This window comes from Triturus cristatus, chromosome 8 (assembly GCF_964204655.1).
Source record: "Triturus cristatus chromosome 8, aTriCri1.1, whole genome shotgun sequence".
NCBI classification, from domain to species: Eukaryota; Metazoa; Chordata; class Amphibia; order Caudata; family Salamandridae; genus Triturus; species Triturus cristatus.
In genome coordinates this window covers 264,335,221-264,358,524 of record NC_140591.1, presented here as the reverse complement: position 1 = coordinate 264,358,524, position 23,304 = coordinate 264,335,221, and the positions used below count along the sequence as shown (strand labels likewise).

General features: G+C 41.5%; 1 protein-coding gene across 8 annotated transcripts in view; it reads right to left on the bottom strand.

Annotated features, from left to right (window-relative positions):
* Window positions 1-23,304, bottom strand: part of AASDHPPT (aminoadipate-semialdehyde dehydrogenase-phosphopantetheinyl transferase) — a 301,142-nt gene that overhangs the window by 183,405 nt on the left and 94,433 nt on the right. For all 8 annotated transcript variants that reach the window (XR_014967670.1, XR_014967671.1, XR_014967669.1 and 5 more), the window contains exons 3-4: window positions 19,581-19,702; window positions 1,563-1,724 (exon numbers count right to left, since the gene is read on the bottom strand). Coding sequence is in view for 5 of the 8 variants with exons in the window: in XM_085621482.1 (XP_085477608.1) it covers window positions 1,563-1,724; window positions 19,581-19,702 (284 nt within the window). In the remaining 3 variants the exon portion in view is untranslated. The remainder of the gene's footprint in view (window positions 1-1,562; window positions 1,725-19,580; window positions 19,703-23,304) is intronic.

Below are 23,304 nucleotides of genomic sequence, written 5' to 3'. Positions count from 1 at the left end.
CTATGAGGCAAAGCAATAAACAAACTGCATAACAAATCCCTTCAGTGACTTCTTACATTTTAAAACATATTGCAAATTGAATTCTCTCTTTGACATGGTCTTTGGCTTCTGTTACTTCACTTCTTGCTACGCCTCTCTAAAATGTATTTATGTGTGCACCGCATCATTCCACATTTCAAATCTAATCCTTTTAGTTTACAAGATCTGTTTAAGAACATGCACTGTATAGTGAGGGTAAGTGAAGTTAACTGCTTTATTCAGACCACAGAGTCTCAAAACAAAACCTGCCAAAAGAGAGGTAGCTCATGGCGCGAGGTATAACAATTAAAAATTCAATGTCCTTGGCTACAGAAATGAACAGCAGAGGTAGACGAGTCCAGTTTGAACCGAGAGCAGCCCCTATCTTAAGAACCCAGAAGCCCTTCTGTATGCAGTGCACAGATCTGAATAGTGTCGACTAGGTCTAGACATGAGAGCAAAACTATCAAAATGAAAGGTCTTTTAAGAGGTTCGCAGTCAGTATAAAGAGTGCTAAAAGGAGGTGGACCCTGGCCACTCCCTGGTAGCAGTTGACAGATGCCATGAGGGGCCATCATTTGCATGCATCTTCGTTTGGCATGACAGCAAGAAGATGGGGGCATGTGAAGTGCATCCCACTCTGCCTTTAAATGCCCACCACATCAGCCCCACAAGGAAGAACCAGTGCCACAAGAGAGGACTTTTCAGCGCCCAATACAGCTGGACAGATGGCTGAAGTGAGCTAAAACGTTCATCGCTGATCTCTGCTGTGAAATGTAGGCAAAGAGTTCAGATTCCAACAAAGTCCAACGCATGTTTCCAAGGTCTGTAACGGAGTACCCTTCTATTGTGTAATAGTGACACCTTTGGTACTTCGAGATGGCCAGAAACTGCTACATAAAATAGTATAAAATCAATCAATTATTATCTAATCCCAAATTGTTCATCTACCCACACCCTTTGCAACTTCGTGGGTGGCCTCGAGCAGGAAGGATGTAATGCCTTTTGTTTGGCATTGCTTTGAAAGCAAGAAGGACTTTTCAAGTCTACCATCATATGTTATGTAGATTTCCTAAGAACAATAGTAATTAAATGTTCTGATGACTTTAATTGGTTCATACAGAAAATCATTCATACTTTTTGGTCTACAGAACAGGTTCGGTAATTTCTAAGAAAATAATATTGGAAGGATAAGAGAAAGGTTGTGTCAAGCTTTTAAACAGATAGCATGCAACAATCTACACGTATACCTTCATACTTCTAATATAATTAAACTTTAAAAGAGATTATTAAAAAAAATGAATAACCCTCGTCAAAAGCGTTTGTGTATGTATGTGTGTGAAGATGTGGAGACTTACAGCTCCAACCCACTAGCCACAAATCAGGCACATTATGCAGGTGTTCAAATATTTGCATGTGCAGGATATATTTACTTGAAGCAATGGAGACGGATACTTGTGGGGTGACTGGAATGACGATCAATAAGCCATTATTTGATTTAAAAAAGCAAAGACACTTGTGATGTCTTTATAAACCAATCATACCTCAAAGAGCCAGCCCTCTTCCTCCTCTCCATCCAGAAGCATCTTAGTCTCCTTGTACACTTTTCCTATTTCCATCTGCAGCGGCGAAGGATGAAACTCAATCCTTTGTAGATTAAAACCTACTCCCATCCCAATGGCTTTAATAAAGCTTTCCTTCAGGGCCTAAAACATAGGAAATGCACTTTTAAATCTTGCTCGCTTCATTAACAAGATGGATTTAACTTTTATTATATCGTCCAGAGCGCATGCATTATTAGTAACATCGCATTATGAAGAGAAATATTCAAGGCGTACATATGTGTGCATGCAGATTCATTAAAGTTTCACATCCCAGATGAATAATGCAAGCACATCAAGTGAAGAAAATGGAGTTTCACACACTTCATTCTTTAAAGACTCAATTTGCCTCCATGCGAAAAGTGCCTCAGTCCATGTACAGATATTAGTTTGAGGGATTATCTGGCGCCTGCAGGACCGACCAATTAGCATGGTGAATGCGATAGGCAACAGCTGCACTTTAAAAGTAGCCTGAGCATGAAGGCACATTTTTTTCAAAGAAAAATACAAATGTCCAACCAATACAGTTTTCAATTGTATTAGGTCTCACGGTAGCCAAGACCTTTTGGGAATAAAAAATAGTAATAATTAAAATATACATATATAGTTGCCTACATCTTTGGCACCGGTTGAGGAATCTTCATGAAATTTTACAAACAAATTTCCCCGGTACTTCAGGCGCAGTTCGTCAAGCGGGGGCCCAGATCGGAAGAAACTATAGCTGGTGGCACTAAGTAACTTAAGGCAACGAGTCATAGTTTCTTAACATAAGTATAACTAGAACTGCTGAATTTCCAAGGGTAAAAATAACTACCCTGTAAGCTATGGTTTTATGAGAAAAAACACACACACACACACGCACGCACACACACACTCTCGCTCTCTCTCTCTCTCTCTCGCCCTCTCTCTCGCTCTCTCTCTCATAGTTAAGTCAGCGTTTTCACAAGAAATTAGTTTTTTTGTGTTGCTAATAACTTTGGCACTGTTTGACGAACGTCCACGAAACATTCCAAAAAATTGGTCTTGTTTGCCTAGTTTGTGCATGGAAAGTTAGTATGAACCATCAAACGGGGGCCGAGAAAAAACGGGGGACCCCAAAACAGCAAAATCCCTATGCATTTTCCATAGACTTTTTAAGAAGTATTTGTATATCTGGACCTGGGTCCATGGGTCTCCCGCTAGAGGCTCGCAGGAGCGCCAATTAAACAACAACACCATCAACAACATAACAGGAACAGAAATAGGATAATGTAACCATTCTTAAAATCATTCTCTTTCTGACTATAGTAAAAAAGAAATATTATCTATTATTCACAGTTTAAACCACAGCACTTGCATGTACTAAAAACACATTCAACGAATAAAACCATCTATTACATTCCTATAGTGTTCAAATATTTAAAACAATTCCTTTTCACAACAACTAACTTAAAAATTTGTCGATGCTGCGTTTAGGTGGAATCAGGAATGGTTCACACCACCTTCATCAAGACATATCATTTATAACAGATGTTAAATGTTTAATATGATTAATAAGTGGGTATTCTTTGATTCTTTAAAGAACGATTTAGGAGGTACGTGGAGCAGAAGAGGGAACTATACTTTTTCTTGTTGATGGCATATCCTGGTCTCTTTTGGCACCTAAGAGTAACTCTCCCTTTTTGGTGTGGTGTACCATTCTCGAAATGCCACAGCCTTAATAGATAGCCTATATAAACAATGACAAACCATGCAAAACACATGAAAGCTAATGGCTGAAGGGGACTGCTCAAAACACACTTTCTCTCTATACTCCTTATCCTATTTTTAGGTCGAGCATTCAAGACCGCTGTATATACTTTAGTATATATACTTTAGTATATATGTGAATCTACTTTGTGGGGTCTGGAGATGAGCCCTAGGACTTGTCTGCTTCCGCTTAGGGACCTTTTTTCTTTTCAACTGCCTCTATTTAACTATCTTGATAGAAAACGACCAGCAGAGGTCAGTACAATACCAGAATTACTTTCTGCTGAGGTACTTTCTTTTAAAAAAAATTCTGGCAATTGCCTCTATTTAACTTTCTTGATAGAAAACGACCAGCAGAGGTCAGTACAATACCACAATCACTTTAGCATCCTCTAGATTCCAGTCCATAGACATTGTCCTGCACGAGCACCCGTAGGCAATAATATTTTTTCAAATTTTGTATTTTCAGTGATATGACCACCGAAGGCCCTACTTTTATATTAAAAACAGAGCTTTGGACTATACCATTTTCCGCTGAAAGGCAATATTTCTTTCCAAGTGTTCCGATACCTGGAGTGTCACCAGTTTGGAGCTTACTTTGCCTCCATGTTAAAGAACAGTAGATGTTTCAGCACCAAGGCTAATGTGCTGCATAGCTAAATACATATAAGGTCCCAAAGGCGAGACCGATTGCATTGCAAATGCTTGTTTTTTACTTGATAACACAAGTATATCAAACAAATTAAGCTGTATTTAGCCAGAGCTAAATATATGGAGTGAAACTGCCACCATGGCACCTTAAGCCCTGGCACACTGGAATTATGAATTACTGAAATGATGCTCCTCCATTACAAGAATGTTGGCAAATATTGTGTGTATTTGTGGTGCATTTGATGTTTTTTTTTTTTTTGGAAAATATCTTTATTGAGCACCAGACAAAAGCAATCACATTTACATCCGGTATCCATGTGTCATCTGTGCATTTTACGGTAAAATAAAAACCACAATCTGATAACCAAGTGACAAAGATCCACCACCTCAGCAATGCGCCACTGCATTTCCAACATTGTCAATTAGTGTAAGCAAACGAGACTAGTAGCCTGCACCCTGAGTGGTTTGTCCTGCACCTACAGAGAGCAGAACAATACAATACTCAATATAGCCCTACCCCACAACCACCCCCCTCCCCCCAACCCCAAACTAACTAAAAACATTGGTGCCGTTTCACGGGTGAACCACCCCCTCCGATGTAGTAGCGGCAGGTGTCCACCCAGCTCTGTTACCCCCAACCGGGGATGGTGCATTTGATGGTTAGAAACATATTTTAAATAGGCCAGAGCGAATTCCCAATGTGCCGAAGCAATTTTGTGAATTCTGTGTTACACTTGTTATGCTAGTTCCCAAAAGTAAGCCATGTGGCATAGTGACACCCTAGCAACATTTTTACACAGGAGCTTGCAAACAACACGAATGGCCAGAAAGCAGTAGCTGGTGTACATGGCACTTGTATCTTTTCCCTATTTGTTTAAGACGAAATGCGCGCTGTTGCCAAAATAGACAGGAGGATGGATTGCATGCTAATATGTAGCACTATTTTGTTTTGTGTAATTTTTTTTAACTTTTGCGGAATTCCTCCTAATTACACAAAAGCAAATTATTCAAACCCTTTAAATTTAAGTTCTGTCTTAAAGACTCAGCAGCAAAATACTCCTTGGCTCAGGCTCGATTTTGTCCCGGTTTTACCCATATGCCCGATCCCCAGTATACTGTGCTCTCTTACATTGATGTCTTGATGACTTGTTTCTCCCCCATACATCTCATTACATGACTGGCCAACTGCCTGCAGACACCATTTTGTGTTTCCTCCTAGAATATGCCCAGCCTCACCTAGCTAGAGTACTCAAAACATATTGTTTTTCTCATATCAAATAGCTTACCAGCATGCATTTCCTGCCTATACTCGTGTCAGCTGATACCTTAACTGGTTGTGACCTCCTGCTGGGCCTCACCATCTTCTTTCTCTTCCCAGAGTACCACTGGGCATTCACCAATTCTCTCTCCCGCACCCCTATTTACCCCCTGCATACAACAATTTTGGCACGGCTGAACTGTACAGTCACTGAAGACTTTGTTGCTGTTGTTTGCCCCCTCCATATTTTGGGCAGTCCCATTTTACAGTCCCCAACAACAATCTCCACATATTGGGTATGGTATCCATGCACTGATGGCCCACTGCTCCACCTCTTTTTCAACTATCTGATGGGTTCACAATGGAAGACTTCATCTCATTACCTTACTCCTCCACTAATGTCCTGTTGAGACCTTTCACTGAAAGGTATCTCCTGGAGGGCCCCTACGTTCGTCATGAATCTACATTAGTCAGATACCTACACTAGAACCTCAATACATTTTCACAAGCCCTATCTCTGGACACTGTATGGGTGGTCTGGTCATGCCTTATCCCACGCTCTTTGCATATTGGCAGCATGAATGTGTATTACAACTGTAAAATCTGTGTCGTGATCTTATTCTCTCTGTAAGACACCTGTGATGACTATGCAGACCTCTCAAATCTTTTCTTCTGATGGCTATTCTAGTAACTAAGTCTAAAGTCTATTGCCCGTCTGGCACGATCAATGCTCTGGCGCCTTCCTGGGTCTGGTTTGTGCTCCTTCAAACTGCAAATATTTAGAAAATGAAAAGAATACACTGCTTTAAAGTGTTAAAGCAAGACTGTAAGAGTAGGTTTCCTGTTCATTTAAAGAGTTCAGCTGTACGTACATTGGAACCGGGGGCATTTTCTAAAACCAGAGCAGGAGAGCTAATTTGAGTTCATGAAAGGTTCTTTCATTCCCTAAAGTCTTAGATGCTTCAGCTGCTAATAAAGTCTGTGCATACTTAACAACCAACTCAAACTATCTTCCTTTTAATATCCCTTCTCTTATGGAATTCTGCAAATTATTCACTGAATTTTACACAACCACATGGGACATTTATAAGATCTGAGAAGTTGAACACTTTTATGGCTGTGCCTCATTTATTTCTTCAACTCCTGTGCTTCGTATTACAACTCTCAAAACCAAGCAATTAATTTAGACTAGCGATTCACATTGGTTGGTTACACTAGAGGACTGGAAATCATGCCCAAGTACTTTTAGGATTTACAGCTGGACCATTGAACCAGAATACTTGTACATGTCAAACATATCTTATGGAAATGTGTAGGGGTATATGTGGTTTATGTACCAATGGAGGAGGAAGGGAGAAGTTGAGTAATTTTTTTTATTATTATTTGTAGTTTTAAATAGCGCTCCCATATTAGAGCCCATTACAAGAGCACCAGATTACGTTACACAAGGTAATTTTCTAGGCATCGGGAGATTAAGGGCCTGATTACGAGTTCGGCTGTCCTATAGGGCTGCCAAACCTGTGGTGGCGTCTGACCACCGCTGCACTGTGGGACCACCAGCAGTATTACAACAGCGACAACCAGACCAACACAGGACCGCTGTGACTGCCAGGGATCCAGGATCCTGTGGCGTTCCCACAGCGGTCAGAGGCAGAAATACGGTGGCGGTGCTGCAGCGGCACCACTGAGCATATTTAGAGCTGCCTCACCACCACCCTTTTCATGGCGGTGAGCCCATCATGAAAAGGGTGGTGGTGAGGCAACTAAGGAGGCTCAAACAAGGCCTCCTGTCGCCTCAGGGCCCTGGGAGTGCATGCATTGGGGCCCTTGATTTGCACCCCAGTTCCTGCTCGGTGTGGCATGCCACACTGTGCAGGAAGGTGCAGGCGACGCTCTGATAGCGCCGGTCTGCATGGTAGGTTCTTTTATGAGCCTACAATACCGCCGCTGTCAGACCGACGCCAGACCAAGAATAAACTCCTGATCTGGCGGGCGGTCGCACCACGGGTTTGGTGGTCCTACAGCGGATGGCGCGTTGCACCATCCGCTGTAGGATGCCAAACTCGTAATCAGGCCCCAAGTGATTTGCTCAGAATTTCAGGATGTTGAGCCCCTGTTCCAAAGGCGGTTGCTCTTGCCATTAGGCCACATCTCCTCCGCAGGAGAATATAACCATTTAGTACTCGAGCATTACATTCCCAAGCATTCCTTACTACAATGATGGCATACTCAAGCAGCAGGCAATCATCTTGATCGTCAGTTGATCACAACAAAGAAATGCCACAAAGTAGATGAAAGCTAGTACACTGATTACACTGCACACCACACCAAGAAAAATAAACCAAATCTTAACCATTGAATTGAGGAATCTAACATTAAATGCTGAATTATTTCACTCATCCACATCCAGTTGGTATTGAGATACACATACTGAGAATACCACTTTTGTGGTCACGATTCACAAGTCGCAAATGACTCGCATGAAGCCATAACCCAGGATGAGGTTATATGTCTTGTTCACATACCTGTTGCCATCCCAGGAAGTTCCTACTCGCCTTCTCAAAGAACAGCATAACCGTCTAAAGACATATTTACATTGGAGTGGAGGTTTCCTGCCTGTTGCTGGAGCACTAACACACACAAACAGATCATCAGAGTGGCGGTAGTTGCTGAACACACTTCCCTTGTGGTATGCAGCAGATGAAGGCGAGACCTAACTTCCAATACCAGGGCAGTAAAAACGATGATATTATTATATCCTGTTTACCACAGAAGTAGCACCCCTGTAAAAGAGATCCCATTACACTGAATGCCAAGAATTAAACAGTGTAGAGAAAAGGCTCTCAAACATTCTGGAGGCAGTAGGGGTAGAGCGAAAGCTTAAGTCAACTTTCTACCCTTTATTTATGCAAATCAGTGATATCTTAATGTGAGAAATTCCATTTAGCATGTCCTGATTTTTTAGCCCTCGCCATAAGCTTTTTCTCCCTTTCATTGTTTAATTTGTAAAAAGGGGACCTCGTCTGGAGGCTACTACAGCTCGCACCACTCATTGTCCATGCCAGCTGGGCCAATGACGGTACCAACACCGCAAACTAACCATCACATTCTTACAAAAGTAACAATTAAGACTATTGCAGGCCCCCAAAATTATAAGTGTGGCTATGGCGGCAGAGCTTAGTAATCTTTCACGTAAATATATATAATAATAAACTGTTATAGTACTTGCCTCTGTACTACACAACAGGCCCACCTTGTGGCACAATTTCATGAGTGCCGGTGTTGACAATTAAGTGCCGGTGTTGAGCACCAGAAACCACCAGCTCAAATTAAGCAGTGCTCCCTTTTCACATAATACTCAATAGATCATTAGCCAGACTTTTAAAGTACTTTATTTCACGCGGAACTCAAACCTAAGTAGAACATTTAAAGTATTCAAACATGTAGGTGAAAATACCAATTGGAACCCATACTAAAGAGGCCTTGCACAGTAACTATGGTGAAACCCACTTCCCTAAAGAAAGGCCATAAGAGGCAACCAACCCCCTAAATCTTGACCAGACCTCGCAGTTTAGTTTTGAGCATTCATTAACCAGTAGGCATCTTAGGCTATCTTGGTTAATCCCAGACCACAAATACAACTCAGGGTCATCTGTATAATGTGGAAAACCATCAACTCAAAATCCCAAGAACACCATTCAGACTACCTCAAGTTCCCTCGAACATATACATTGCTACGTTCCACTTCTGAGCACAAACTATCACTCTAACAAGATTTGGAGGCAAGTCCCTAAAAAGGCTGGAAGAAAAATTTGGAACAACCTTCCCATAGAAATCAAGTCACTGAAATGACTACACAGCCTTCGAAAACTCCCTAAAACATGACAATAAGTATTCATCAATGCTACTTCAGAAATCTAAGTAATTCAAATGATTCCTCCTGCATCCTTTCAGGCACTCTCACGCCTATGATATTTCTATCACATGACCCCATGGTCCCTCTGACTTTCTACAAATAGAATAACATCCATCTACCAATCAATGATACCTTACTATCATCTACTTGCTGTCAGTATGTCTTGGCGCCCCCCTCATTGTTTAACTATGCCCCCAGTTTAACACCTCTCTATCCTTACTCTCCCCTCTTTTAAACAGATCACCACATTGATGCCTAGCAATCACTCTTGACCATCAGAAATGCCCCATTGCCTTCACAAAAGCTTAGTGTTTCCCTAGCTTCAGAAATTCTCCCTTCAGGAAGAGTTATTGAGCTCTTTTCTTTTGTCTGCACGTAGGGTTTATGGGTTTTAGCAGAGGCTCTATGTGTGTGTCCCTGTCTCTCTGGGGGTACCCCCCCCCCGAAATATGCAAAGTTATACTCAAAGGTTTATATGGTTCTCCTTCAGTATGAACAGTATTTCCTGAGGCAGCCGCAGTTTGGAGGCTTCTGTTAGAATCTGCATCCATTTACTTTTTGATGCCTCCTCGTGCAAGTCAGTTCCTCACAGAATTACTTGTGATGTATACCTGCAGCCTCCACAGCCTCTGGCACCGGTGCAGGGTCCTCCTTAGCAGCAGCTCAACTGTGGTGCTCTGGACCTGCCCTCTTTTCCAGCCCTTGGATTCTGCTGAGCTGGTGCCTTTTCAGCTTCTCATTGCCCCCACATCCTCCACTCCTGCACTAGAGCTCCCTAGCTACCAGGGGCTATTCAACCTTTTGTAGGGTGACTGTGTGTCATATCCAGAGTGCCTCACTCATTAAGGCACAGCAGCTGAACCGCTCCCACAGATATCAGTTTATCCTCTTCTTCAGGGTCAACATCAAGTTTATCCTCTACAGGGCCTGCGAGGGAGTCAAAGAACTAGAGTAACCAGCCCCTGTGAGTCAATAAAGTAGTCCACACAAGACGCAGGTCTGGCCTCTTCCCTCTCAAACTTCAAAGAAACTTGTGGTGACTTCAACCAGCTGTTGGCTTGTCCTCCCTTTGAACATCCTGCAAGCCAAGTTAAAGGGAGGTGCTGTTACCATCTGTGGAGATTCCTATCACACCACCTTCCTCTACCAGGATAAGTCCTAGCTCCCTAGGATAATCCTAGTGTGTTCAGGGATCTTGCTCTACCAGCTGGGGAAGGACAGCAATGCACTCTCCCCGTTAGGCTGCTCAAAGCATGAAAGTCGGTAGGGCTGGGTTAGAGAAATATGCCAAATTATTAAATACATGCAAGAATACAGATATATAAAAATCAACATCATATCTGGTTACTGGGTTGAGCCAAGCTGGAAGTGTAGTAAATGACAATTTACACATATCTTAAACCATATTCAAAACGGGATTATGCAGCCCCTTTTGGACCACAAGCATATCAAATTAATTTTAGCCTAGTCCTCATCTGCCATAGTGCTAACTGTGCACACATGCCCGGCTGTGTCACACAAGTCTTCTCTTGTTAGTCTGTGTTGGACTTGGCCCTTTCTGCAGGGTTGCCCCAGATTTTTGCCTTACTTTACTGAACCTGTTTTTGTTTGCTTTTAGGATTCTTCGAACTTTACCCCTGCTGACCAGTTGGACAGTGCTTCTGCTCTGTCCCCTGAACATGGTACTATTGATATACACCTGATTGGTCCATTTGTATGTCCCTAGTAAATTATACTACATGTACCCAGGGCCTGTAAATTAAATGCTTTTAGTGGGCTGCAGCACTAATTGTGTCACCCAGTAAAGTAGCACTCTAAAACATGTCTCAGGCCTGCCACTGCAGCCTGTAGTGCAGTTTTAAACTGCCATTTCGACCTGGCAAATAAACCTTTTGCCAAGCCTAAACCTTCCATTTTAATACCGATAAGTCATCCCTACGATTTTGAGGGGTCTAGTACATTTTTAGGCTGGCTGTCTTTATATGGTGCTCGCATGTCTATTAATAAGCAACATTGTTGACTTTATTTTGTGTTCGCATGCAGATATTTTTCTTGTGAGCGTGTGTGCAGTTCATCAGTCCACTGACTCATTACTGCAGGCGTGAAACACTTGACTTTGTTTTACAATTCTACTTGTATAAGACCCAATGCTTCAGTTTTTAATCGTACATAGTCCGTATTTTTTGAAGGGACAAATGCCAGGCCTACTTCAAGTATAGATTCCTCATTATTGGAATTTTTCAGAAAGATCAGACTCAAACCCTACTTTGCTACTAAAGAAGATCATTGCATTGAGGAACCATTACACCTAAGTAACAAGTCAATCTTTTGCCTACCCCCAAATGCTGTCTCGAAGGAAGTCATTGCATTTACTGCTAAGTTGTTTTTTTTACCCATACCAAATGTGCATTTCTGCTAGAGTCCTGGGTCACATGACTTTGAATGGCACACCTGTAGTGTGATGTGTATTCCTTCCAGGCATGGGGACAAAAGGTTGTGTGGGGCAGGGAGTTCCTCTCCTGAGCAGGATGGCCTGAGGTTTGTACTCAGACCTTCCTGAGCTTCGAAAGCTTCCTGCCTTGCCACTGACATACGCAGCTCACACCTAGGAGAGTCTGCCTTTGTGCCCCGACTGGAGCCCAACCTAGAAAAGGGTGTAGAGTGTGACACTGGGTATAAGAACGGCGCTCTCACACCCTCTCATCAGAACACTCCTGGAAATGTGGAAGATTCAGACTGCCCTGCTAGCTGAAGAAAGTTGATTGGAACTGCTTGCCTTCAACCCAGGATCCCCAGAAGTGACTGTGAGGGTCAGTTGTTTGCTGTTTGAGCTACAGGGCAACAACAAGCTTTAAGAGGCTTTCCTCGTAACTGCCTAGCTGACCAGCACCTACGGGGCCAGCCTGCGCCCTTCTGCTGGTCTCTGCTGAAGTTAATCCTAATCCTGCCCCACCAGGTTCTGCACGTTTGGCTGGCATCAGAGTGCACTCCTCCTACATCACGACTGAAAAGACTGAGCTGTAGGTGAAAATCCAGAGGTTATAGGATATTCGCGACCATGAGTGGGCTCCTTGCAGCAGCAACGACTGCTGCATCTCCCAACTACGCGATGATCCGCTGGCAACCTGCTCTTCGCCCCAACACCGACCACCTGTGTTTCCCATCAATGCAAAGCTCTAGTGACATCCTGCTTCTCGCACTGACAACGATATTCTAGGGGCCAACGCGAAGCTCCAGTCGAAGGTCCTTGCGTGGACTTGGACATTGAGCAGGTAAACTCTTCACCAGGATGAACATGGTCCCTATATCTGACCTGTGCTCCATTGGGGCCGGCCTGAAATTGTGACTTTAACACAGTCCAGCGCGATCAGAAAACCACGAGTAGAACTTTGAGCAATTTGCCATATTTTTACCTGAAAATGCATACTTCCAGTTCTACTTATTGGATTCTTGTTTAGTGTGATTTAATGTATTAAAATGTGTTCTAGTTTTCTAAATTGGTTTTGGATTTTTCTTGTGTTGTGTCTTCACTTTATCACTGTTTGAGTGCTGCATGCATACTTTATGCTTTGCATTTAAGTTAGTTCCAGTTAGATTAGAGTGAGGACATTCTGACAACGAAATAGCAAAAACATATATTATTGTTGGTAATCCAAATATATGAACGGAGAAACAAAGTGTGCGTGACTTAAAAATGGCCATTGTAATGGACTTAGCTGTGGTCAGCGTGCATACATCATAAAATGCATGCAGCGAATATAACACTCATTAAAACATGGATGCAATAACGGCGCCATCTTTTTCCAATAAGAAGGACGCGGATATGGTCACGCAGGTAAGCGCGGCGTTTGTGCGACGGGAGGAGGATATATGGAGTCCAGAGTAGATACTCACAATAATAACTAGTAGTATAATAGACAGCCCAGTACGGATACTAAAACAATTAAAATATAAGCATGCAAGTGAAATATTAAATATGGAATGTCTGAAGATCAACATGCCTGCTTTTCTCGCAACCTGGAGTGCCGCATTGCAGAATACTAAACTGTGGATATACCGGTAAGTTCCCATGGAGGACGAATAGTAATGCAATAATATGATTTTGTTAAATAAGAAACGTTTGGTCAAGGGATATAGTATGTTCTCCTGGGATAAAGGAACAGGTTAGTCCTTGTAGAATATATATATATAAAACCTAAACAATATGGTTCAATAATAAGGAGTAGTTTAGGTATGATGGATATACTTCATTTATCCTTTTAGCTCCCTGAGGATCTGATAAAGACCAGTGAGACATAAATATAAATAAAATAAAATAAAGGCAATATAAGAAAAGAAGAAAGGACTGACGAGACACTCTTTCTCGCTTACAAGACAACCGCTGCCAATGAGAATGAAAAAAGATGTACAAAGGACATTGGTAAGGTGAGTTCAAATAAGAAGTGAACGAATGAAGGGAAGTGGGATGTAACAACAATTAATGAAGAAAATGTGCATGAATGACTGACTGTAGCTTCATCAATGTATATATTACTACTAAGGTCAACTAAGGAGATCAAGAACATCAACTACCCGGCCCGTAAGATAAAGTAAGCAATATAAAGAGCTAATTCCCAAAAGTCTTACTTACGAAATAAATACATATTGTCATAATCAATAAGGTGCCTGAAACTGGTTATATGTCTTCCAGGTGCAATAATCAACAATGGAGAAAACAAAATCCTGATTAACCATTGATCAGTGCCAAATGCAGCCACACAGGTATACAGCCTTCTTATCTTTATGGCTGTAGGGATGAAAGTAATTTGGGTTAGAATTAATATCCCGTAAAAATAAGAAGTATTTCCACATACGTAAGTGAATGTTTAACACAAATGTAGACAACTCGGCAAAAAGAAAACAGGCAGGGAAAAAAAAATATTTACAAAAAATGCCTTAATAACTGATATTACCCGGGTATCTGGGTTTTCACAGTATCGCCGAAGAGACCACATAAAGAAATAGTATGTGATTAATAATCACAGTAAAAAAGGTAGCCAAAGGTGGGCACTGAAATGTTTAATTAGTATGAATGTAATTTTTAAATTTGAATGTATAACAGATAACAATATGCATTTCTAATCTCTGTCTCCTATAGTTTTAATGATTAAATGTACAGTATTTATACATATATGAATTTGTGCTGAAGAAGGCAGGGGATTGTTTTCAGGTGCTGCCGAAACGCCGCGTCGACAATATTGGAACTATCATAAAATCAGGATTCCTGATTGATATTATATTTGAATTTTTTTAAGCATTTGGTTTGATGAATGATTACACTTAAGAACTTATTTTAATTGTATTGTTTTTAATTACTATGATTTTTTCTAACAATTGATGAAGAATAAACAGATCATGATAACACTGAATAGTTAAATTCTGTCGAGATACTGGTGGATCCACGTAAGATGGTCCATGACTGTCCAAATTGTATGTTTATATATTTTACATTTTAAAATAAAATAAACATTTTGTACATGCTTATGAATACATATTTTTGAACAGGAGACATGTGTTGATTGATAAGATTGACTGCTATATTATCTACAACCTTTCAGTGAATACTTATTGGATTTAACGTTAATGGCTACAGCACGAAAGGGAATCTGTTTTTTAGATAGCCTCTAAGTTAAGCCTGACTGCTTTTATGCCAAGCTACCAGAAGGTTAAGCTAAGGTTTATTTAGTGACTCTTGTGGTTCACCCTTACAAGGATTGTGCTTATTACTCTCACCCCTCTAACCTAATAAACCGATTTCTTAAAGTCTGCACACATGCACACACATGCATGCAGTGTTCACGTGCAACCAGTGCAAAGACCCTTAAACTAGCTGCGCAGGAGCTGACCTTATTTCAAAAGTAAGGCAAGAAAGGTTACAGTTCAAAACTACTTAACCATACAGTTTAAAGAGGGTAAGACGCCATCAGCGTCACAAGCCACAGTTGAGGTCCAAAAACCAGCGGTTTAAAAGTGAAATAAATGGGTATTTCCTAGGTTACAACCCGACTTCTTATACTGGGGTTTGTTAGTGACATACAGCATCAAGCTTAAGGTGGATTGGGCTCAGGACTCACACCTTAAAAGAGACATGACGGAGGAGGAACCTAAGAGCTGACAACCGATGTCTACACACTGGCATTCGAGGACCATGTAATAGATAATCATTCAGGTATAGACATAGAACACCCTGCCTGTATGGAACATTGGTATAATCTTATTTAACGCTTCTATTTTGCACTGCTTGTGCTGTCCTCACAAGTCCATTAGGAGTCTGGGACCCCGTCCCCTGTCTTTTGCACTAAAGCAATCAACACTCTGACCTTGTTTACATTTTTGCACAGGGACTTCAATACACTTGAAGCAGAAAATCCAATATCCCCTCAATCACAGGCCAATGAGTTGAGAATTAGACAGCAGAGACGCATTATGACTATCTCCAGAACTGAGGTGCTTGAGACTTTAAAGACCATCCAAGCGTGACAGTGGCACTCCTCATACCAAATTCTGAGGAATGAGAAAGGTAAAATCCGGGGAAGAAATGCAGTGCCTCAATGAGAGAGTCTGGAAGGTGTCTAATAATGCCTTGCCTTTTCTGGTTACAAAATTTCTTATTACAAAAGGAGAAATGAAGCATCTAAATTGTGGATTGGAAAATTACTATCTGCCATCGTTCCAAGCTCCGACTCTCTGCTTTCTCTAACAATTTCTGAGGTAGGTCTTCAAAATGTTTCCTGAAAGAGTATCAAAAGAAGACATTTCCTTTAGCCACGTTTTATGCTCTGGTGCCTTAACTTAATCTGTCTCCATGTAGGGACCATGGTTCCCACCATCAGGGTTTAAGCTATCAAAATATGAAAAGTAACCTCCAATACAAACTGGCCTGGCTCTAGATGCTTGCACAAATTCAGAGCAATTCTCCCTTTCCTATTTGGGATCATCTTAGCACCATGGGCTACTACCAGACACTAAGGCATGGCATAGAGGCACTGTCTGAATCCTTCAATTCCACAAAGGAGCAAAACTATCACTGATACATTCACCTTTAGCTACGGTGTAAAACAGCAATGGAACTCAAAGAGTAGAGGTCAACTGGTGTGAGCAACATATCCATATTAGAACTAAGATAACTCAGGGTTGCTAGCATCTCTAAGCCATGAATATATTATATCCTCATCATCTGTTTTATGGAGGACCAGGCCTGACAGTTCGAGTGGACTGTTCCTATTGGAGCAGGGCCGAGACTGATTTGCATAAGGTTGGGTCCAAACTGAGGTGGCATGGTAGGCAAAAGAACAATGGGTTGCAATGCTTCCCGGAGTGATTGCCAGTGGTTAAGCGTATTGCAAGCATTCCTCCCATCACCTTTTTGTGCTTATGAGGGACAGTATGTAAGGCTTGAGAAAACGGACTGTCAATACGTGAAGATGATACAGTCTTGTTTTTAATGAAGTAGTCAAAAGTCTAACTCATGTCCATCTCCCTCTCCAGAGAAATGAAATCCTTTGCAAGGGTAGAATCCAGAGTTACTTGAAAAGGGTAATTTTGTAAAGCCCCAAGAAAACAAACTCACATTGTGTCAGGGCAACATCAAGTCCAAATAGGGATAGCATGATTTTGCACCAGGAAAAAGTCAACCACCAAAGCCAGGGTCCTCGTAAACAGCTGGTGAGACCAAACGTTACTGTCGCAGAAACTGGCAGTGCTGGTTTCTGCTATAAATTGTAGTACATGTATGTACTAACTTCTGCAGGGTCAGTAATCAGTTCAGTTTGTAAAGATCCAGAATGACATGCAAGAAAAGATATTGAGTAATGTCCCTGCCCCTTGCAGAAGACAGGATCTTTTCATCTTGAAACGAAGTCAGTGGCGGCTCCTCCACTAAGGCGGAGGAGCGTTGCCCCACTGCGCAAAAAGGAAAAATAAAATGACAATACCGTATCCTTATTGTCATTTTATTTTTCCTATTGAGTCAGTGGCCAGTGTGCAGTGTGGGGTGGGGTGGGGCTGGGCCGAGCAGGTGGGGGAGTGGCTTGCACTCCCAAAGTGCGCATGAACTGTTTGGCCGACCATCTTGATCCGACCAAACAGTTCATGCTCCCAAAGTGTGCATGAACTGTTTGACCGGCCCTCTTGGGCCGACCAAACAGTTCATGCGCACTTTGCATGGTCCTGCCAGCCTGCATTACACAGCCTGGTCAGGAACATGCACAGGCTCTCTGTTCGAGCCTGAGCACCGACTCACTGCACTCAAACCTATCACAACGCTGCATTGCAGCGTTGTGATTGGCTCAGGGGAGCCTGTTTGCCAGTTGCTTCCTGCTCCCGGCCGCACTGCAGAGGAAGAAGGAAGAGGATGCAGGGGAGGCGGCAGCCAGCCGGCCGTTATAAGGTAAGACTTTATTTTTTATTAAATAATCCCGTCCCGCCACATCACCCGGTCCGGTAGCAGTTGCTAGTTGCTACTGAAGGGGGTACCTATCAAACTTAGGAAGAAGGTGCAGCCTTTAGATGACTAGGATGCTGTTCACATTAATGGGCTCAAGGGAGAGGGTCACATTTCTTTTTTCCAATATATCTTGAGACATTTGACTCCTTTCATGCATGAGAGAATGTTGCTTTGCCTATGGGAAGTGGCCATCACTACCGCAAACTGAGAAGGTTTCTCAGAGACAACAAGATGTCTTTGAGTGTCTGACACATTTTGATCACAGCCTTTGAGATTCCCACATCGGAGAATTGCTTCCTCCAGATTTCCTGTTGAAGTACGTGTGGCTCAATGGTAAGAGCATGATTTTCTGAAGCTGCCACCAAAGCTTAGATGCCCGTCAGTCTTGAAAAACAGTGCTTTCAAAGATTTGGCCATGGCTGAATCATAATGCCTGGTCTTTGCGGTTTTCAGTAACAGAGTCTGAATCATTAAAGTGTGATCTATTGCGGTGAGAAGGCATACGGTATGGTGCATGGGGGCACTGGCTATTCCTAATGGCCCTGTTCAAGGGCCTCGGAGTAGGTCCAAAAACACAAGAGGGGAGGGATTGCCAGTGCCAGTACAGACAGGTGGCCCGGAGACCAGGGCTGATTCTCAGGTGCTGAGAGATGCACCAGGATTGGGAGACAATGCACCAGAGGCCTCGGAAGCTGATGTGGAAGATCTTTCTTTTATCTTGGTACTTACAACATGCTAAAAGGAGTCAGAGCTGAAAAATGGATGACAGGATAGAAGCAAAACCTGACCTCAGATAAGAGGGGGGGATAACAGGATTGTGGTGCATGCAGATTTAGCTGTTTTTGGTCAAATGTATCAGAGGGGATCACTTGCACCATTCTTCATGGGGACTACGAATCCCAGCCTGCTAACTATCCCAGGAGGTGGCCCTTGGAACGTCTAGCACCTGTAATAGCTTTAAGCGCTTTATAGAGCATGTCTCTTCATCCCCCTGCGCAGAACGTGCGCAGGCTGGGCCCTTGCTGCACCCGTCAGTGCCTGGCAGAGGCTTGGCCCCACTTCTTTCGTTTGTCATTCGGCATCTACTCTGGGTAAGCGAAAATCAACCTGTAATACTGATTCAGACAGTTCCAAGGTCCCTTGAAAGTGCAAATCTATTATTTCATATGTCACGTCGGCAGTGGGGGTCTTAGGTAGATTGTCTACTTCGTCAAAGGCGGAATGGGTGCTTCAGGCCACAAACCATACTCATCTCCTGAGTCTTTTTCCTCATTACGAAATCCACTGTCTCCTGTGGGATTGGTGTACCCTACAGGCCAGGTGATTTCAAAGTGACTTTAAACTGGTTGGTGGCACACAAGGGTGCAGGAGTGCATCGAATGACTGTGTCCTAAACAACAACAAAAAGAGCTATGCTGGTCAGCTACTGCAAATGGTTGGTGACACTACACACATTACTTAAGGCCAGAGTCTTGCACCATAAATCTGAAAAATATCAGACACCCATGTAAAAAAATTACAAGCACAAAGAACGAATAGGGTTTAATTCCACATTATTCGGTCGGAGCTGGTGTGGGCACACAAACATGTAGAGAAGGAGAGACCAGGCTACATATCACACACGCATACATTCATGAAACAAGCTTGGAAATCAACATTTAAAGAGCTTTACACAACGAAATTATCATTTGAAGAGCTTTACACAACTGACAGGGACAGAAGTACCTAGATCTGGAGGACAGGAAAAAAGCAGGAAGCACATATACGAATACAGGAGCCTTAGCTTGGAAGGAAGCATGCATTAAGTAAAAAGGTTGTGATTGACAGCATCCACACCCTAGCTAAAACACATAAAACAGCAATAGGTTTATTGGGACAGAAACAATAGAATAGAAAAATGTTGCAAAAAATATATGTTCTTACCCAATGCCTGTAAAATGTGTCTAGCTGTGTCCAGACGTTATCCAAACATTTAATTGACTTCCATTCCGTCTCAGTAAACTGCCGTTTCATAATGCGAAAAAACTCTTCAACTGAGCCACTGCCTGCAAATTAAGAAAAACCTCTTACTGACAGCAATAACACTAATAGGCCATATTTTTCAAAACATTTAAGTAGCTTCTGCATGCATGGCAACATTTGAGAAGAGTGAAAAGGAAATTAGGTCTGCACTGAAGTGAAGTATTTTATAAGCACAAGAGAGTTAAAGTAAAGCCATGTTCGGATTAAATAATCGGGACGCCCACTCATCTTTTTCAGGTTCTTTTCTCTTTGTCGCTGATTCTACCAGCTTTTGCTCAGTTCATGAGGTTTCATGTCTTTCTTATCTCTCACTAAAAATCATATCTGTCCTTTCCTTTTCTGTCTTATCTTAACATCTCAGTTAAGTCCATAAACTAAATTACACTTTATTAAATATGACAGAAGCAGATCTCGGTGGCTGCTGTTCCTTGTTCCGTTTCCGACAGTGAATGCCTCTTGCTCTACGAACTATAAAAATATTCAGCAGCCCACAGGCACACCAGCAATTCTCTTTCAATTACTGATTAATTCCGTTCTGACTCCCGAAGTGTTCTGTAAGTATTATACACGGTTCATTAATTACTTTTATCTTGTTGCATCAATATTGCTCTTATCCCACAATTACTAGCAATTAATTGCTACTATGCACTCCTCACCAAGTTCAAAAGTTTTTTAAAAAATTGAGCATTCACCATTTTATGTTGCAATTAATCAAATACTTGTTGCTGATCTTCATCAATATTGCTGCTATCCCACAATTACTAGCATTAATTGCTACTATGCACTTATCACCAAGTTCAAAAGTTTTTTTTAAATTGAGCATTCACCATTTTATGTTGCAATTAATCAAATAATTGTTGCTAATCTATACCCCATTCAAATGTAGTTTTCCAATTAGCAAACTAAACAGAGTTTCTACTTTAGTGGCAAACTTACACACAAATTTTACATAAAATTCAGTCAAACCTAAGAAAGACAATGGCTGATCTGATCTTTAGTTTGAGGAACATGTGCTTCAGTAATGGCTTGCACATGTTTCTGCTTGGGTTTAATGCTGTGCTCTGAAATTTGGAGTCCTAGGTACTGCTCCTCCTTACACCTAAATTTGCATTTAGTTAGCTTTAATGTCAATCCTTTTTAACCCCAACTCTTCAAACACAGCTACCACATCAGCATCATGTTTGCTTAAACTTTTACCTTGAACGAGAATGAGGTCTTGGAAGGTGACAGCACCGGTTATCCCATTAAGAGTTGCCTTCATAAGAAGTTTAAAAATTGAGGCAGCCCTTGCCAGAGCAAATGGCATTCCATGGTATTAAAGCAACCCTTCTGGAGTGACAAATGAAGCTACACTTGGTGGTAAGCACTAGCCAGATCCAATGTTCACACAAGCATAGACACTACTTCATGTAAATTTAGGAGAGAGTGTCTATCCACCCAAATTTCTTTATTAAGACTGCGGAGATCAATGCAAAATCTAAAGTCTCCTATATTTTTGAGCAATAACACTACAGGCGAAATCCAAGATGACTCTATGGGTCTGATTACATCCTTGACACAAAAATCTCTGATCAACTCTTTTACTTTCTCTCTAAATGTTGTAGGAACATTACAAGATTTATGTCTGACTGGTACCATCTGGTCTTTCTATATGATCTTGTGTTTATATCCCACAACATTCACTAGTTCCTTGTTAAACACATTTGGAAATTTCAACATTAGAATACTTACATTTCTATAATTTCGATCACTATTTACAGCACACACTGGTGGATTAGCATTTGGAGTCGCACATGCTCTCAGCTCTTGTTGATGTGACCACCCCATTTATAGGCTTACCTTTTTTAGCCACTTAAACTTTACCTTTCGTTTGTCTACCTACAAATTCTAAATCTGCCCAGAAATAACCACATAAAGCATTGTTTTGTCCTGTGTAACCCCTTAGATGAACATCAGGTGGATGTAATAACTTCACTCTCCAGATTTCCTTTAGCTATGATTCTTCTACAATGCTTATCTATGCACATGAATCATCCATCATCTCTACTTCTTTGCCATTCACATGCACCAAATATTTTAGAAAACCTTCAGTTTTTTTTTCAGAACAAACACACAAAGCCATTTTTGGATTTAAAGTAGGGCCAAATCCTGCTTTACTCACTGTTTCAAAATGGCCTCACTGCCTGCATTTATTGCACGTTTTTCCCTGAGGACATCATTTAAAATGTCCCAAATGATAATAATTGCCATATCTGTAACACACACGTGATTTTCTTTTTCACCACCTTCGATCCTTACCCTTTCCCCTTCATGTGTTTTATTGATCACAATGTTGAATTCTATAGAGCTCTCCATTTTATGTGGAGTACTCAAATTCCCTTGATAATGGTAATCATAGCATTTAGCATCATTTCAGGTCCTACCCATAATGTTTCCTGACTTTTTTTTTTGTCTTTGTCATGGCTTGAGTCTTCAACACTTGATCATATGTCATAGTCTCAAGTTTACAATTTTACAGTCAAGGAGCTTAGCGCTAATACATATTCTTTGATGGATTCCTCTTCTTTCTGTGCCTGAGAATAAAATGTATACCTTTCCATCACTGTATTTAATTTTTGATATCCAAAATGTATGCTCCATTGTATAACCACATCCTCAAAAACATCAATGTCACCAGCATTTTCCAAGAATGGAAGATTTTAAAATCGGGTAGACCTACTCCACCTAAACATTGTTTGTGAAGTGATAATTTACTTTGTTGAGGGCTGTCCTCAACTTCTAATATTTCAACATATGCAAAACAAAAGTTACCAAAGATTCCATTGCACTGAAGGCTCGCCACCAGATTGGCAAAAATACTGTAGTTCTAATACTTGCCATTTTAAATAATGTCTAAAATGAGAACTTAAAAAAAGTATTGGTCCTGGTGTTAAAGATGTGACAATTTCCAAGAGGTAATTTCCTTATGATCTCTCCTTCCTTATAACCTAGCAAAAAAATCCAATTGTATATAAAAAATTATATATGGTACAATTGTGCAATGTCATGTATAGAAATTGACACTACAAGAAGGGCCGCCAATTTGCTGTTCCTGTGTACGAATATACTGATTCAGGCAAAACAATCACACTCAAGGTAGTCTCCAGACGCAACATATGACGTGTGCAGCGTTCTAGTTCTTTCCTGTGATGTCTGAAATCATGTGCATGTGACTGCCTGACGATTGCATTATCATCTTAACATTCATCACTAGCCATAAATCTTGTGTGCTCTACTGAAAATCACAACTGTTAAAGATGTATGTAATCCCATCGAATGGACCCCACTCCTCAGGACAACTCCAGCAAATCCTCGTCAAAATCGGCTTCCTGCGCAGCTCACATGGCATCTGCTCTGTAAAAGAATCTCTCCTGATGGATGATTATGGGTGCCGCTCTGCTTATGCTTAGCTCCCGTTCGTCACCACAATGATAAGACCATGTTAATCCAGGTAAATGGCCAACATTATAGTTTAGTACATATTACAGCAGCAGATATCTTGACACTTGCTGCACTTTGGTGCCAACTGACATCGAATGCCGCTCCTGTTCTCTGAAATGCCACACCAGTACGCTATGAGAATGCC